The 19,288-nt window shown below is 33.4% G+C and overlaps 2 protein-coding genes across 2 annotated transcripts in view; one reads left to right on the top strand and one right to left on the bottom strand.

The window, feature by feature from the left end:
- The window catches only part of POLR3G (RNA polymerase III subunit G), a 99,058-nt gene extending 98,636 nt beyond the window's left edge, over positions 1-422 (bottom strand). The window contains exon 1 of the mRNA XM_027604829.1: positions 348-422. The gene's annotated coding sequence lies outside the window, so the exon portion shown is untranslated. The remainder of the gene's footprint in view (positions 1-347) is intronic.
- CETN3 (centrin 3) lies at positions 349-17,556 on the top strand. Its single transcript, XM_027604834.1, has 5 exons — positions 349-488; positions 2,313-2,448; positions 4,049-4,163; positions 10,097-10,288; positions 17,425-17,556. Exons 1-5 carry the CDS (start codon positions 472-474, stop codon positions 17,466-17,468), a joined length of 504 nt encoding a protein of 167 aa, XP_027460635.1. The 5' UTR covers positions 349-471; the 3' UTR covers positions 17,469-17,556.
- The last annotated feature ends 1,732 nt before the right edge of the window (positions 17,557-19,288 follow it).

Below are 19,288 nucleotides of genomic sequence, written 5' to 3'. Positions count from 1 at the left end.
TAACCCCGCGACCCGTGCCTCTTCTCCCTTCCTTCCTTTCCCTCGGAGTTGTCCGTCTTGTCTCCGGTCATTCTCCACAGGCTACAGGCCTCCTTGCGTGAGGCGAGATGCAGCCACCTACCGCCCAGTCTATCACGCAAATACCCAGACCCTCGCTCCGCAAAGGATTCGGGGAAACCGCAACAGGCCAATCTAAAGGGCGGGAGGAGGGGCAGGAGAAGAACCGGGAAGAGCGGTTTCTTTGATTGACGCGAAATACGCCCAATGAGAGCAGAGGACTAGTGACGCTTCCGTCTCAATGGCCAGGACGTTAGCAATGTTAACCAATCCGGCTCAGAAGTGTCTACCTTGTGGGAGGTCCTTGAGGCTGCGGAGGTCGCGAGTGTCTGTTGAACGGCTTGTGGAAGTCGTGCTGCCTTGGGTAGGGCGTTAAAGTCGTTCTTGAGAGGAACGTCTCTGTCCGAAGAGAAAATGAGTTTAGCTCTGAGGTCGGTAATGAGGAGGCCGCAATGCTCTCCACACCCCGCAGCGGGCCCCAGGGCGGGTGTGTATGGAAGGGAGGTAGTTGGGGCCGAGGCGAGGAAGGGGATGTAGTTTGGGACGAGGGAGAGGAGCCTCGGCCAGCCTTCCCGGGCCCAGACCCCTCACCCTGGGGGCCGAGGTGTCTCGCAGGTGATGAGTCCCGTGCATTTCTGCTGAGGTAGTTACGTTTAGCAGCGCGTCGGGCTTTGCACCACCAAAAAGATGGGTTAATTTAGATGCGAGGAGGGAGTGAAATATCGCGATGTTTCTTCTCGCGGTGTTTCTGCGAGAAATTAGGCCAAGGAGCATCCATCCCTTCATTCAGCTCCGCCTTCCTGGTCCACAGCCCCACCTCAGCTGCTCTAATGCCATCATACTTAACTATAAATTTTGCAAATAACGTAAAACCCCTCCTTGATCTTATCCTGGGTCCTTGTTTTAAGGTATAACCTAAATGACTTTAACTGGTAATCTCTCTCTAAGGTTTTTCAAGTTTTTTGAGTTTCTTTACCTTTAATTCAATACCAGTCTCTAACTCCCTGTCTCTTGCCCTAGCGCCATGTAGACGTTTCACCTTAAAAATAAGTAGTTACACCTCTCCAAACAGCTGCATCGTTTGGCTGAGAGATTGCTTGCCTGGAATCAGTTGTAGGTCTGTGGTGGACTTCGCCGTCCAGAGAAAATGACCCCGGGAATGTCCAAGCTTGTGTGAAGTCAGGTTTCTTGTGAAAGAAAGATTTTCCTCAGCTTTATTTATTATACCTTTTCTGATCACTCTCTAATCATCTCTTGCCTTTGTTGTAGATTTTTAGAGAGCAAAACACGAGCAAATAGATAACGTTTTATTAAAATCAACCAAGCTTTACATTTTAAAGTTTTATGAAATTGTTTGTTTCAAAACGGAGTGTTTTTATACAGATGTTGCAGCCCCATTTGAAATTTTGGAACACTAAGATCAGTATCTCTTAAGACATTTCTGGCTTTGTAAATAAAATTTCCTTAAAAAAAAATACCCAGGGTTTATGAGAAACAATCTAAATTTACAGGTGAGATTTACAAAACCATTGACTCTTCACTTTATATTATAGAAAATTAGCACAAATATACTTTCTTGGCATTTAATCTTTATGGTTTAGTCTATATTTAGACTTCAGTATTTTGGCTGATTTGTTAATATCAGTGGAAGAAATTATAAATAAAGTGCCAAACTTAGAAATATGTAATCTAAATCACTTTTAACTTACAATGCCAAAAACTTTGTAAGTTGTTAAATGATATGCTTTTTTGGGTAGTAATTTTGATAACTTATAAATGCTATCAAAAGTAAACCAAATATATAGTGATCATCAATTATGAATTTTCCTCTGATTTTTTTTAATACTATGTTGTAGAGTAATGTGAATAGTTATGTATGAGTGCTTTGGTTTTTAGTTGGGATTTCTATCATGAAAGTAATGTTTTTTTATTCACAGTTCTTATTTCTTCCACATTAATATCATTGAGAATAAATACGAAGTCAGAAGGAAAGAAAGTTAGGTCCTCATTTCTTTTAATAACCTGTAACACTTTTCAGTTTTGGAAAGTGCAAATTTATAGCGGCTTAGACTATGGAGTGATCAAAGCTTTGATTCATGTAAGGAAAATTCATTTTTCTCCCAAGTACTTCCTTTGTAGAAATTTTAAAAAGTATTCATTGGTTAATTTTTTTTGTTGCATTTTGGAATCTTAATCATCTGGATGCATTGGAGAATAGGATTAAAGTAGACTGAATAGACTTTTTCTTTTCATAGAAATGAGCTTGTAGTAGACAAAACAAAGAGGAAAAAAAGAAGAGAACTCTCTGAAGAACAGAAACAAGAAATTAAAGATGCTTTTGAACTATTTGACACAGACAAAGATGAAGCAATAGATTATCATGAATTAAAGGTAATAGGGTACTTCAAAATGTCTATTTTTCTGTTAAAATTATTTGCATTTTTGATAGTTGGTTACAATACATTTCTAAAGTATTTTAACTAAACTGCTTGTGGAAATATGAAACCATATTAGATGTTCGCAGTTAAATGCTATAATAAAATTGAATAATACTCTTAATATCTTTTTACTTTCCTTTCACATTGTAAAGTGAATAGTATTTTAAATATAAAAATACATTACTGTGGAGGGCCTTATTTTTCATTCACATAAAAGTAACTCATATTATAGGATTTAAACAGTTCTTACTGTATTCTTCTTCCCACTGTTGGGGTTTTTTGTTTTTGGGTTTTTTTTTTGGTGACTCTCTTTTCACATTGTGAGAGTGTTATTTCTCTTTTAATTTGGACATGTTAGTAATACATTCTTTACATACCTTCTCTGGTGCAAACAATGTAAGTGATGTCTGATGTCGACACATGCTAATGGGGGAAAACTGTCAACCCTAGGGCCTAGAATTATTTATAAAGTTGCAAGAGTTTGTTTAGGGTAGTACAGATCTCACACTCAGCACAATAAGAAAGGCAACATTTTGGTAGCTCTTTAGCTCTCTTTTTCCACTGCCTTTTTTTTTTTTTTCCAGTTATCCAGTTTTGATCAGTTCTTCCTTTATAATGTCTCTTCCATTTGTTAACCATTGTTATTATCTTGGTTTAGGATCTTATTTCATACCTGGATCTTCCTAAATGGTTTCTCCATTTCTAGTTCACTCTATATACTACCATTAGGTTCATCTTTCTGAGATTCTTTCCTCATATTGTTCATTGTTCATAAACCTTTAGTGGCTCCTCATTGTACACTGCATAAAGTTCAGATTCCTTTTTTTTGATTGCTCCCCACACTTTTACTACTACGTACTTTTCTCATTTGCTAACTGCTTGTTTCCATCTGAGCTCTTCCTATTCAGGTAAGGTAAGCTGCTCTGTTCACTGTCCTCAAGCCTATATATTATGGTATCTGTTTTAAAGCCAGTCATCATTTTCTCAATGCTCTTCTACTTTATTTTGTCCATACATCAGAGAACAAATGGAACCTTTCCAAGTAAGACTTCTTTAATCAGTATCATGTCTCTCTTGTTAATAGTAACAAGATCTCTTCTTTCTTTAAACTCAGGGGCCTGGACTATTTATACTTAATAACTAATCATGTAGAGTCTCAGGATAACTCTTATTCTAATTCTTTTAATCTCTTCTGTTGTATAAATTTTTAGTATTTATACTATGCCTTTTTTTTCATTTTGGTGGTTAATTGTTTGAGAACAAATAACTTGTTAAAATGATCTGTATAGTAAGTCAATCCATTGTATATTGTATTTTATAAATAATTGGTTTGTCCTATAAAAAAGGATATATAAATGAAAAAATTGCTGTTTAATTTCAGTAGTAGAGAAAAACTATCACTTTGATTTTTTTAGAGACATTAAACATGCAAAAGAATTAAATGTTTTATTAATGTGCTGACATCCCTAAGTTGTAAAAATTTATTTAAGAATTGGAAGTCACTTCTTTCGAAAGAGTGGTTTATAATTTGCTTTTCCCTTTTAATCCAAAAGGTGGCAATGAGAGCTTTGGGGTTTGATGTAAAAAAAGCTGATGTACTGAAGATTCTTAAAGATTATGACAGAGAAGCCACAGGGAAAATCACCTTTGAAGATTTTAATGAAGTTGGTGTGTATTTTAATAAAGGTCTTTGTAATTAGCATTTGTTAGGAAATTATCCGTTAATATTAGTATTTTTTTAATTCTCTGGAATTTTGTTATTGAACATTGCTGTATAAGGTATATATTATATGGGGGTTTGGGGGCACTCTTTTTACTTATTTTAAAGAAAAAAAATAAGATTTACAGCTTCATTATGGGATTTATCATTTTGTCTTTTGTCCTGAAGATTCTAATCAAGGAACTATTATGTAGCTTTTTGTGGAAAGATGTCTTCCTAAGTAACCTGTATTTATATTATGTGATAAAACTAAACGGGTGATCAAAAAACTATTTTCTCAGAGTAAAACAAAATGCGGTATCCTTTTGTTTGGAAAATATTTCCTAAGACCATTCTGCTGTGTGATTTTTGTTGGCAGAGTGGGAGAAGAGAAAACCTGTAGCATTTGGTATCTTTGACTGTAGATGAAGTGCATGCCTTTAGGTTGACAAAGCTTATGAGGGGCTACATATTCTGTATGACTTGATCTCAGTGAATAAAGTCATCTGTTTAAAGTTGAGGGTCGGGAGAGGATTGTAGTAAAGGAGGCATTTGGCAAACTCAAGCAGGAGAAAACATTTTAGAACAACAGACTAAGCATACTGTGTCATGAGCTTAATATTGAATTTTCATATAGTTGATTATAGTGAATTAGTTACAGCGTATATCAGGCTTTTTTAGAATAGAAGATTCTGGAAGGCAAGGACTTTGCTATTATGATTTAAATATATCGCATAGAATATCATACACAGAATGTACATATATTCATAACGTGCTTTTTAAAATGAAATTTTCTAAAGCAGTAATACCACCTTATATACGTCATGATATAAGCATATCATAGAGTTACTTTTAGATATTTAAAAAATTTGGGGACAAATCCAGTTACACAAAACCTTTGTGTGAATATTCAGAAAGAAGCAATATAGAAAGCAAAAAGAAAGGGCAGTTTGGAAAAGATACATTCATATCACTAAATCATTGGTTTTATTTTTTTAATCAGAAAACTCAAAAGGTGAGGAAGAGGGAAATTAAAGGATAAACCTAAAAGAGAAAGAAAGCATGACACAGAAGATCCCCCACCTTGTAAACTAGGAAATAACTGTTTAGAAAGGCAGCTCATCCCTTTGGGGAGAATATTGTGTTGTTTTCTTCTAATCTGTAGATTTATTTACTTGAGGAGAGGGAGGGAGCCATCTTTATTTTTTTAGTTTTTCAGTATTGAAGCTCTTCTATAGTTTATGATAAGTTGGACTAATCCAAGTTCTTATTTAGATTAATGGGTGTTAAGGATATAGTGGCAATGATACTGTTAGGAAAGAGCTACAATTCAGGCACATTTGGTACAATGTAGTGGTTTAGCATGGACATTTTGGAACCAGATTGCCTGGGTTCATATCTTGGTTTTGCCGCTTACTAGCTGTTTAACTTGGTCATTTTGCTTGTCTGTGTCTCATTTGCAGATATAAAATGGGGATAGTTGTACTGTCTTGTGGGTTCTTGGGAGGAATAAATAAGTTAATATGTAAAATGCTTACTAGAAGGGGGCCTGGCTATAGAAAGTACTATTAGGTATTTGTTATTATTACTTTAAAAAATTGTCTTTGTTTCACTTTGTTTTAATGCCTAGTAATGATTGTGTATGCATCACTGGAACATAAAAAGTACGGTTTTCTGATTACTTTTTTTTCATAGTTGCAGGCTATTTTAGGCATTATATCATCATTAATAATTTTATGCAACACATTATTTCATCTTAAGTAAATACAATTTTAAAATTGTGATTTTACTAGCAGTTGAAGCCAGAGTTCCATGCCATCTTCACCTTTTCCTGATCCTCCATCTTTTCTGTGTTATTAACAGAGCACTTATACTGGATTCTTTCCAGAATAAATGGCCATGACTAAACTGCTCTGACTTTCAAAGATCAAACCTTTGACCAGCTTAGATACTTTAGCTATCCTCAGTACCAGTAGTCAAAAATGTATTACTGTTTAGAAATCAGTCAAGAACTATGTATTCTTTCCATTTGTTAATTATTTTTCAATAATAACTGAGCACAGATGAATGTATATTTTATACTTTGGAACAAATAACTCCAAACCAGAACATTTGAGTCTTAGTTTTATGTATTATCTGTTACTACTGAAGGATATTTTTCTGCAGATATTTCTGGATGTAGTCTAACACTGAACCAGAGGTTTTCCAATGTTAGAAAAAAATATTAAAATATCTTTCATGTAAGTTAAGAATCTAGACAGCTTGAGGTTAGTCAGTAGTAACAAAGATGTTTTAGGAATTGCTCCTTTAAGACCAAGATAAGTCACATGTTTGTACTCCCTCTTTTATTGGCACAAATGAATTATTCCATTGCCTATTTAGAATAGAATATTCTATTACTGTTTTTGCTTTGCTTATTTAACAAACATTTGCTGAATTTTTTGGCATTAGGTACTTTGCGTTGAGGGAGGGGAATTAAAAGTTACTAAAAGGTTCTTTCAAGGAGCTTACCATTTAAGTGTAGGTAATAACAAGCTATAGTGTTCTGTGGTAAATTATAATTTTGTTTAGAGCAGAAGTTGGCAAACTACAGCCCTTAGGCCAAATTCAGCTGTTGCTTCCACACTGCCTCATCTTTCATGCTGCCTTTGTGCTGTCATGGCAGAGGAAGTAGTTTAGTCAGAGACCTTATACCCTCCACAAAGCCAAAAATATTTGCTGTCTGGCCTTTAACAAAAACAAAGAGAATTGTCAATTGCTGGTCTAGAGCAATTGAAGAAGACTTTGCAGAGGGGATTTTTAATTTAGACCTTTGGGGATGTGAATAGGATTTCCTCCTAAAGAGAAAATTGTGCGAACGAGTAGAGAAAGACATTGCAGGCAGAGAAAACAGCAACAACAAAGAGTGATATAGTAGAAGTATAGTATGTTTGGGAAACCAGGTAGTCTCCTGTTGTCGAGGTTAGGGAAATGCAAAAATAGGTTTGGGCCAAATGCGTAGTCTTGCATCATGTATAGTGCTTGGACTTTAGTTAGCAGGTGATCATTTTCAGTTTCTGAGGAGGAGAAGATATATTTTAGAAAGGTTACTTTATTGAGAGTATTAAAGATGGGTTGGAGGGAAGAGAGACTGCAGACAGGAAAAAAACAGACTTCTATTATGCTGAGGGTGGTGAGAATGAAAAGAGATATATTTAAGAGTGAAAAAGGTAGTGTCCTCAGTACTCTGGGAATTAATCACTGGTTAGGTTTATAGGATTGAAAATGTTCAGACTTCAAATATGGGAGATTATCTGTTAATGGTGCTGTTATCTTTTTTGAGGTGGGGCATCAGCAACTATCTTAGGAGTTTGGGTTCCAAAATGTTGAGTTTAAAGTAACTTTTTTTTTTTAAAGATTTTATTTATTTATTTATTTGAGAGAGAGAGAAGAGGAACAGCATGAGAGGGGAGAGGGTCAGAGGGAGAAGCAGGCTCCCTGCTGAGCTGGGAGCCCGATGTGGGACTCGATCCCAGGACTCCGGGATCATGACCTGAGCCGAAGGCAGTTGCTTAACCAACTGAGCCACCCAGGCTCCCTAAAGTAACTTTTATTTTTGGATAGAAACCCCCAAAAGACAATGAGAAATACAGTTGAAGCTATATTTCTAACAGTACTTTTAATGATTTTTGATAAACTTTTAATGTGATGTTTTTTAATGTGCTGTGTTCTTAACTGATTTTTATAATGTGTAAGTTCTAACTATTTTGAGGAAGTATATTTCTGGTAGTATGATTTTTTGAAAATATAATTACATGGACAGAAATTTGTGAGTTAGATTGAACCCACCTTAACTGTCTGTATGTTAGTTGACTTATTTTCATTGGGAAAAAAGTATATTTCTTATAATTCTACTTTGTGGAATAGGAATAGAGCATGAAGGCATGGAGGAGAGTCACCATAAAGTTACAAAGCTGTAGTTGTCCAAAATGATGGGTATTTATAATTCTCAAGAAAAGTTGTATTCTAAGGCAAAGTATTGATAAAAGATTATATATACACATAAGTCTGAAGTAACTAACACAATTAAAGCACTAGTGGGACTAGTGCTTTAAGAATTTATACATCTTGGAGCCCCATCTGTTCCCCACATCACCCTGTTGCTTCTTTAAGTACATTAATACTTTCAGCAAGCTGCTTTTTTGGTTCACCTGTCATGTAAATTATTTAATTGGTGAAGAAAATTTCTTAACACTTTTTTTTTTCCTTGTCCTGCTTTTTTGTTGGGACTAAATTCAAAATAAGTTGAGTATGAGCCATAGAGTTAAGCATGGTATTTTATTTTGGTGTTATGGCTGTATATATGCCAACTCCTTTTGATTGAATATTTATGAGCTTTGGTGATTTGCATACTTATAGTAATATACTTCAATTAGTTACTTGAAAGACTTTTTGGGTACGATTAATGGATAATAGAAAACTACTAAATATGTATGTAGATGTTTTAATATTAGCTTAAATAGGTGCTTATCCTAAAAGCTTACTCAAACCAAAAATGATGACATTACAGCACAACAATAATAATTTTTTGTGGGCTTGAATTGTATTTCTCTTTTTGGGTGCATTGAACATTCCAGTACTTTCCATCTACAAACATTTGCGCAAGTTTTTAATGATTCTGTAAACCTCACCAGGACTGAGTTATTTTTAATGGCACAGTGAAGTCATAAATAATTTTTTGTAGTGGTAGACTAGCATGTGGAATTACTTCAGAGATGTTTACTTAGATATTTTCAGAATTTGATCTAGTAACTTAAAAAAATTTATACCACAGATTTTTACTTTAATTTATGTTATTGTGGCTATTGAATAAAGACTGCAAATATTGAAAATACTGTTTACTATTGTTATATATTATTACATTTAGCCTATTAAAATATATAATTTATATTGAGGTCTGATATTTCTCACTTTTAATTTTAGTTGTCTGAGAGTTAGTATCTTGCTGAACAAAGTGGGCATGACTTTAGAGAGATCTTTCCAGAACTTTTTTTTGGTGGGGGGTATGGAAGCTTTCTTACTGTAATCATGTTCAGTCCTTTTGGTAACTGCTTTTCATATTTTGGAAAACCAAGAGTTCCCTCAAATCATGAAGATACCAGCAGAATTTTCATGTCTGACATTGTGTCTTTATCAATGATGGCAGTGCATTTTATTAATTTGTCATGATTTTTATGTCTTTAAACTAGATTTAATTTGAGGAACAATAATGTCACTATTAAGTTTAGACATCAGACATCTTTTATCTAATTAGTCTTTTTTTTTTAAAGATTTTATTTATTTATTTGAGAGAGAATGAGAGAGAGAAAGCACGAGAGGGAAGAGGGTCAGAGGGAGAAGCAGACTCCCCGCTGAGCAGGGAGCCCGATGTGGGACTCGATCCCGGGACTCCAGGATCATGACCTGAGCCGAAGGCAGTCGCTCAACTAACTGAGCCACCCAGGCACCCTCTAATTAGTCTTAATTGTTTTGTTGGTATATCATATCTACAACTAAGTTACAAACTCCTAGACTTTTGTGTTTGCTGTCAGTGGAGCCTAGTACAATTCTTGACAATAGTAGACCTTAAATAAATATGGTATATAATCCTTTTTATTTTGCCTCTGTGTGAGATAGTTTTGCATACTCTTACAATGGGATGAATTGTTGATAACAAAGATTAAATTTTAAAATATTGATTTGATTTTTGTAATTCCAGGTTTATCATTTGGGTTTTGGGGCTCTGATTTGGCAGTTTATTATCAAACTAAATGTTGAAAGATTCACAACTTTAATTCTCATCTAACACTTGTTGATTTCACAGATGGATGCATTTGTGATTGTAAAGTGTTTTTAAAAATTTTTAACTTTCTTTTAACTATAGTGACAGACTGGATATTGGAAAGAGATCCACATGAAGAAATATTAAAGGCATTTAAACTATTTGATGATGATGATTCAGGTAAAATAAGCTTGAGGAATTTGCGACGTGTTGCCAGAGAATTGGGTGAAAACATGAGTGATGAAGAACTTCGGGCTATGATAGAAGAATTTGATAAAGATGGTGATGGAGAAAGTAAGTTTTGAGTAAAACACATATTCCAGGTATTAGTCCTAATGTGTGCATACAGTAAATTTTTCTAAAATCAAATGATTTTTAAGACCCTTTGCAGACTCTCTCTCTTTGGTATAATTGTTCATCCTGTCACGGGCTTTTTGCATAAACATTTCACATAATTTAATTCAGAATGATGCAGACCTTTAAAACCAACTATACTGTTTGTAACGTGACGTTCCACACTTCCAAGAAGGTACTTTACTTTTCTTTGAGGATGAAGAATCACCAAAATTTCAGCTACTCAGTAAAATATCAGCTTTTATTGCTTTCTTCCTTAACCTACGTGTACTTCTAAACTGTAACTAAGTTCTATTGGTTCTACCCTTTAAATGTTTTGAATCCTTTTTTTATATCTTTATTTACGGCTGCTGCCCTAGTTCAGGCCCTAATTTCTTTGTAGGAATGTTATCATAGCCTCATTCATTATTTCCTTGAATGCCTGCTGGATACCGTGCCTTGTGTGCTAACTGGTGCTACACAATGAAGAAGGCAGATGTGGTCTCTTTAGCTTCCTAATTGCCCTCTATGCCTGTGAGCCTCTACCCTCTAATTTAGTCTGTTGACAACATTCTTTTCCTAAAAGTACAAGTTTTATGATGTCATTCCCCTCTTCAAATGCTGAATGATTCTTCGGTGCCTACAGAATAAATATCAAAGCTTTCTAAGATATGTTCTGCCCTAACTATCTAGTTTAGGTCTTCCACTTTTCTGCTTTAACCTTCACCTCCCATACATACATACCTTGTCCAAATACACTATCCTGAAAACACTTTTTTATGCTGTGCCTTTTTCATCATGCCATTCCTTAAAGTCCTAGAATGTTCTAATTGCCAGTTTCTGTCTAATATGTTAGTCTTTCTCTCTGGTACATTTTTTTTTTTTTAAGATTTTATTTATTTGTGAGAGAATGAGAGCAGAAGCAGGGAGGGGGCAAAGGGAGAAGCAGACTCCCCTGCTGAGCAGGGAGCCTGATGCGGGGCTCAATCCCAGGACCACAGGATCATAACTTGAGCTGAAGGCAGATGCTTATCTGATCGAGGCACCCCTGTGCCCCTCTCTGGTACATTTTAAACTCCATCTTTTTCTCAGAAGCCTTCCCTAGTGGTCTCTGATGAATTATGAGACTTCCATTTAGAGGAACAAAATATTTTGACATTTTTATACAATGCCTTCTGTTAGTTACATACATGTGTATCTCTCCAGTATATTGTAAGTGCCTTAAGAGCAGTATGGAATCATAGTGTGAAAGGCCTAAGGCTTTGGAATCATACAGATCTGGATTCGAATTGAATCTCTACCACTTACGTAGTTGCTGTGTAATCTTGTGCAAGTTTTCAATGTTTTCTGAGTCTTGGTTTCCCATTTATTAAAATGAGAAGGGAGATACCTTCCAGGATGGTTGTAAGTATTAAAGGAAGATATTTGAAGGTGCTTAGCATTAAATGGAAACTTGTGTTCCTTTTTTTGTATCTTTACTTATCTTTATATTCCCCTGCATTTTCTTGAACATGAGTGATCTGATGTTTATTGACTTAAAGCCCTAAGCAGGAGTGTGTGTTACAGTAGATATATGTTGATACAGTATCAACTATACATATGTACATAAATACATACATAATATATATATTACTGGAAATACTGGCATGCTTTAATAAGGAGGTAAGACAGTAGCAACTAGCTGTTAAGGTTTGTAGATTGTCCTTTAGAATTGTGCATTATTATACTTTCTCATATTTATGTAAATATTATTTGAACATTATGAAACTTTTTAATACTAGTTCTTTGAAGGGATTTATTTATATTTTAAAACAAAGATCATTAAAACTTGAGGAAATTTAAATGATTTCTTGAGCTCTCACTCTGATATTTGGATTTAGTATCTACTGCCTTCATATTTTAAAAATTTTTGTGTCTTCCCCAGCTGTTGGCTGTTACCCCAGACTAGCTTTAAAGCAGCTCCGTTCTGTAAGGGTACTATCTTCAATGGCATAGAGAATCTTGATATGTCTATTTCTTAAGTCTTTAGTAATGGCTACTACATGTGTCAAAAGATAGTTATTTTCTTTCCTGTACTAGGCACATACAAGTTAGATTTTGGTTATTAGCTTCATTTGACACTAGAAGAAAATGTCAATTAGGAAGCTGCCTCTTAAATTCAAACTTGATGTAAAACTTTGCCTAGAAAATGCGTCCATTTCTTACATCCCCTGTTAGTCTCCTCTGTTTGCTGCTTTTTAATCTCAGAGTTCATACCTGTGCTCCATTGCTTGAAGATTTTAGTGCATCCTTAAAACATTTCTTTGGTTCTCAATGCTTGTTTTATTTTAAGTCACCATACAACTGTTGCTTGAGCATTCTTCTGTCATTTATTCAAATGACTAATTAGGTAAGTAACATTTTTTCTATTTTTTCCAAGTGATTGATTACAAATAAAATACAGTGATACATAGTCTTTTATTGTTAAGATTTGTCTTTTTTTGTTGGGGGGAAGGGTATGTTCTTATTAAATTCACCTAATCTGGTAGTTTCCAATTTGGGATGTGAGTTTCTGGGGGTGGGGGACCTTCTGAAGTATTGCATGCAGTCTGGGTATATGCATCAAATATTGTCTGTAGACATATGAATAATAGTATTGCACATGCATACATATACTGCTCTTACTTATATCTGTAAATGCTCTTGTGATTGATAAAAATACTTATTATCCAGAATTCATAGTAGCTCTTTGACATTATCTATTTCTCAAACAAGGCATGCTAAGTATAACTCCTACTATGCGAAGTCCAGGAAATTATTGTTGAAAAGCATTTTTCATATGCGGAAACAGTGAGAACTGTAATCCATTTAGTCTGGCTTTGGGTACTGTGTTTACTTATATGGGTCTCTGCAGCTGTATGAAAAACTGCCCATTTTTGAGAAAATACAAGTTACATTTTATAATAACTTGTTTATTTGAATTCTTTTGGCTGCAGTTTTGTTTGATATAACCTGTTTTCTTTGTATATGTTAAACTAGTAAAGATCATAGTACTTGCTGGTTTTTTTTGTGGACTTTAGTAATTCTGTTCTTTATGAATTTTTCACACTTTAATATTTAGGAGCAATGAAAAAAAAATTTTTTTAAAGATTTTATTTGTCAGAGAGAGAGAGTGCACAAGCAGGGGGATCAGAAGGCAGAGGGAGAAGCAGACTCCCCACTGAGCAAGGAGCCTGATGCGGAACTCAATCCCAGGACCCTGGGATCATGACATGAGCTGAAGGCAGTCGCCCAGCTGACTGAGCCACCCAGGCATCCCTGAAAAAAAATGTTTTTTAATTGTGTATATAGAATAATAAATATGGTAAAGGAGGAGTTAAAGAAAAAAGATAATAATGCATAATATAACTAGAGCTGTAGTAATGATATCAAAAGAATCCCTTCCCCATTATTGCTCCCAAGATATATACAACACAGTAAATCTTTTTAGAAAAATAAAAGCAACATTTAAAAACCCAAGTGTAAATAAAATCTTTTAAAAAGGTTGGGGGGGGTCTCCTGGGTGGCTCAGTCAGTTAAGCATCTGCCTTTAGCTCAGGTCATGATGCCGGGGTCCTGGGATTGAGCCCTGCAATGGGCTCCCTGGGAGTCTACTGCTCCCTCTCCCTCTGCCCCCAACCACCTGTGTGTGCCCACACATGCACACTCTCTCTCTCTAGCAAATAAAGCTTTAAAAAAAATAAAAACCCAAAGGGGAACATCTTTAAATAATGATGAGTATTAACACTTTTTAGTAGTTATAGTAGTTAATATGTTAGATTCTGTGTTTAGCATGTTACATTGTATAATTTTTCATAATTGCTTTTATGAAGTAAAACAATATTATCTCTATTAATGCACAGAATAGATGCATCTATATAAGTGAGGAAACTAAAGCTCAGAGATTAATAACCTGTCCCAACTTTTATCCCACTGTATTGCCTTTTAGGCTAAAAAGTAAAATATTAATTAGGTTTCTATGTTTATGGAGTTTTAAAAATTACATGCTATTATAATATAAAATAGTCAATATTCAGTATTCAATAAAATAGTCAACTGTCTCTTCAGATGCTAAAATTTGTGTCCCCCCCAAAGCCAGATGGTCTCTAAGGTACTTAATCTACCTAATTTCTCTACATTCTTATTTTTTCCCTTAATTTTATTTATTTATTTGAGAGAAAGCGAGGCATGAGTGGTGGGGAGGGGCAGAGGAAGAGGGAGAAGCAGACTCCCCCTGAGCAGGGAGCCTGACTCGGGACTTAATCCCAGGACCCTGAGATATGACCTGAGCCTAAGGCAGATGCTTAACCAGCTGAGCCACCCAGGCGCCTCAATTTCTCTAAATTCTTTATTTAAAAGACATAATAAAATTTACCCTATGAAATGATTGATTTATGAAAATTTTGTTTAAAAAGGCAGTGTAGAGGAAAATGAAATGTTGTATTTCTTTGATTCAATGAATATTTTATCAGATGCTTATTTAAAGGTAGGCATTGTGCTACATTTATTAGGTATAGGAACTTGATATAAGATATTGATAGAGAAGGAAATGTACAACGGCATCGGATTTTCTTAATTTTCTGAAAGGCTCACTGGTACTAGAGGAGCTAATTTACTTTCCTTAGCCACTTTCTTCCCTTCAGCTTTCCACTTTTTTGGATTTAAGTATTCTGTTTTTAGGCTATGGAAATTATGGAATAGTTTAAAATATATTTAAATGCTATAATACTTTAAAGTGTTCATATGTAAATATAACAAAAATTAACTCTTGTGGTTTTGAAACTATATATGAAACTTAATTTTGAAATTTGAGTGTTGAAATTTTACAGATTGAGAGAAAAAATTTCTAGGTCTTTAAGGAACAAATCATACAAACCATATTTTCCAGATTTTGAGTAATTTAATCATAGCTCTATTCTATTAAAATAATTTATAGTCAAATTATTCTAAGGTTGCTTTCATTATGTTGTTTTTCTCAAAAATGTACTCTTATTTCTTGTTTTGGTCTAGACATCTCAGTTTAGATTGATTGAGTCAGAGGTTCTTAAATATAAGTGTATAATGATGAAATTGTTTAGACTTAATATATTTTTTCTTTTTTAAACTGGGAGAGAGAGGGGTCATAGCACTCGTAACACGTTGAAACATGTTTTTACGTGCAAGAATTAAAGATCACTACTACAATTTGTAAGATTTCAAGTAATACAGGCTATATATTCTGTTCTACACTGTCAGTGTCTTGTAGATGTTTAATATTGAAATGCGTGGATTCATGGTTCATTATCAGCTCTGGACATCTCATTCTTCTTAACTCCTTAGAGCTTATTTTCACACTTTTTTTTTTTAACTGTATTGCTGATGGTCTCCTACCTTAACTTTCTTTCCACCTCTTGTTAAACCAAATCCTATGTTTTTACTTTAAAGCCCAAGTCAAGATTTATTCTTACCTAAATTTTTCTCAGAAGTAAGGATTTTTCCCATTAAGATAGAATGTTTTTCAACACAGATAGGTGGTTTTATTTTAATAATAGATAATTTTTTGTGTTATACAGCAGTTATTCTCTGTTTCATTTACGAAATATGACTTACATAATTTATTAAAACTGGTTTTCTGTGTGGTTTCAGAAACCAGTATACTTTTTTCATTCCTGATGTACATATTTTATCTCAATGTTTTTTAATTGGTTAATTTTTGTCTAACTTTTCATTATGAATCTTCTCATAGAGGAGAAATGTTAGTACAGTGAACACCTTTATACCTTCTACCTAGATTCAGTAATTAACATTTTACTTTTTGCTTTGTCTATAGTGTATATTTTTATTCTGGATCATTTGAAAAATATATCATGAACATGACTTCCCTAACGTTTTTGTATGCATCTGCTAAGAATAAGGATATTATCTTTCATAATTGTGATACTATTGTCAATGCTAAGAAAACTAAAGATAATTTCATAATATCACCTAATATCTTCACTTTAGTTTCAAGATACTATAGAATAGGAACCCTGGTGTCTGTTTATTGCCAGGTAGAAGCAAACTAAAAGATCATATCGTAGTTCAGTATTTTCAGATGAAGAAATTGAGACACAGAACTGTTCTTTACCAGAACGATGACTGGAATCCAGGTCTCTTTTTTCCTCATTACAGTGTTCTTGTTTTCATTATCAAAATGATCATTCATAACTTGTGCATTGAGTTTTGGAGCCCATAAAGTGACCTGTTTTACAAAGAGGAAGCATTTTTTTCTGAACATTTCTATTGATAATTTGTGTGTATTTGTTTATATTGATTTTAAAAATTATATTTAGTAAGATTATTACCTATTTATTTTTAGGTTGCTTTCTTAAAAATTGTATTTTATAAACTGGAAGTTCTTACTGAATTTTATTTATGGTTTTGGTGAACTAACAATTTGTCTTTATGAGTAATTCTTTCTACATTTACATCTATATATTATAACTCCTGTATTACCTTGTTAATTAAGATTAAATTTGAATCTTTTAAAATTATTTCTCTAGATATTTTTGAGGTCTAGTAACCTGGTTTCAACTTTTTTTTTTTAGTAGGCTTTTAAATGTATAAAAGTTCAAAAAACAATTTGACTTTTTAAAGAATTCTAGTGTATTTTCCTTTAGAATCCTAATATACATGCATGATAGATTTAATAAGTTTATTTATAAAGGAATGGTTTACCAAATGAACTAGGAGAATAAAGATTATAAAGAGGATTTAACCATTTAAGAAATTAAAAATGTCAAGCTTTAAAACTATTTGTGCAAGTGTATATAAATATTATGATTATGATGGATTTTTTGGAACTTAATGTCTTTCCCAGTAATTAATATTCTAGAATACTAATTTCTGTTGTTTATCACATGTTATGTATTTTTATATTCATGAGGTTCTACTTAATAAACATGATCAACTTCCTATCAAAAAAGTAAGAGAAAAACACTATGTCTTGGTTTATTAACGATTTTGTATAATATAAAATTTAAAGATACTTAGTATAAAATACTAGTATTGTTCTGTGAAAAAATTTGTATTTCTGACTTACATTTTCTTTCTTACCACAGTAAATCAAGAGGAGTTCATTGCTATTATGACTGGTGACATTTAAAGAATTACAAGGATAAACACTAAGAATGTTGCAGTTATCATCTTATATTCTATTTTTGTGCCTGGAGCCATGTTAAAAAAAAAAAAAACAAACTTAGTTCTTTTTTTCCAAAAGGACCAAAAATAAGTGTCTTATGTATTCGTATTTTACTGCTGTCAAGTTTCTTTGTATAAACAGTATTGTTAGCACTCTAATAGTTTAGCTTTGTATTTATAATATAGCTTTTATATATATATATAAAGTTTAAAAAATTAAATCATGTGGTACACATTCTCTGAAAGTTTTTTATTTGGCATCAGTAGTCACTTTTGTTTTGATGCACATGTTATAGATATGCACATGTCATTAATAAAATGTTTATTTTAGTAGTATTTTAAAATATGGTAAATTTTCTGTTTTATAATTCCAAATATCTGTAAACACTCAATGGTCTTTTTCTTAAATCTTTTCTTTTTATACTACTAGTTTCAGAAACAAAAATTGAAATACAAATAGCAATAGAATAGCACATTTTTCCCTTACAAGTTTGACATTTTATGTTTCAGTACAAGATGATGACTCAATACAGGCATAATTCCTTTTTTAGGAGTCATGTCTTTCAGTTTGGAAGGAAAAAGTGTTGTGCATATAGACCCATTTATCCTCATGTATTATGTTCTATAGCATTTTTGGTGTCTTAACGTAAGTTATGACAGTTAAATTTGGATATTTCCCTCTTAAACTAATTGAGTACAGTTTGAATCATCTGATTTCTTGACAAAGTTAAAGATTTAAATTTTGGGATTTTGATCTGTTATGATAATTGCCACTCAATTAAACGTCACAATGATGAAAATAGAAAACTAAGCCACAGAAATCATTTAAGATTGTTTTACCTATATAAAGGAACATTCTGTGATTCGCTAGGAAACAGTAGAGACCGACTTTCCAGGTATTTGGTGGGCTCTTCTGCCTTATAGCAATGTATGTTAGTGGGGAGACAAGTGGTTTTGTGAGATAGATTATAGAGAATTGGTACCTATGCTGATCCTTCACCAATAATCTGGTTCCTGGTGGTATGGGCTCTCTGGAAGAAAGTTGTCTATTTCAGTGATCTTTCTTTAGATTTCTTGTTTTAAATTTAAAGTACAGTAATAATTTGAGGCACTTGAAGTGTTGTGAGCTTCTAGAGTATCACATAAATAGTTACTAGCAATATAACGAACAAATCAATAGGGAATAATAGAACAGTGGTGACATTTCAAAAATGTTTTTGAAAGTAGAAAGAAAGTAGAAAGTAAAAGTAAATTGCTCATCATACTAAAATTTAATTTTTTTAAATTTTATTTTATTACGTTAATCTAAAATTTAATTTTGAATATAAAATCAGTGCTCACAGTAGTAATAATATCCAGGGCAACAAATATTCTTTGAAATTAAAAAATTTTTTTCACCCTTACTGATGAATTGCCTTCTATGTCTTGATCACAAAATATGTTGATTTCCAGGAAATTAAAGAATAAAGTGAAGAATAAAACAGATAAAAGTAAATCTAGGCTTCCTCGTCTTCTGCCACTTTATTGGAATAAATAATCCAAGCTACTTTTGTCACTTAACAGTGATAACTTCTTTTTATTCTTAATATAAATACTTACTCTTTGGGATACCAGCAATTTTGTTTCTTCTCTTCTACTGTGGGCTGAGGCAAGAGTGCTCAACTCATTTCTTCATATTTATGGAAGCTTTTGCCTGCAGAAGGGTATGAATAATTTTTTTCAGTGTTAATAATCAGTATATGTAGAGTTGAAAAGTCAATAAAATAGCTAGTAGTGGTGGCATTA

The sequence above is a fragment of the Zalophus californianus genome, chromosome 5 (genome assembly GCF_009762305.2).
Source record: "Zalophus californianus isolate mZalCal1 chromosome 5, mZalCal1.pri.v2, whole genome shotgun sequence".
NCBI classification, from domain to species: Eukaryota; Metazoa; Chordata; class Mammalia; order Carnivora; family Otariidae; genus Zalophus; species Zalophus californianus.
Note: the sequence above shows the minus strand (reverse complement) of the source record. Positions and strands in the feature narration are given on the sequence as shown.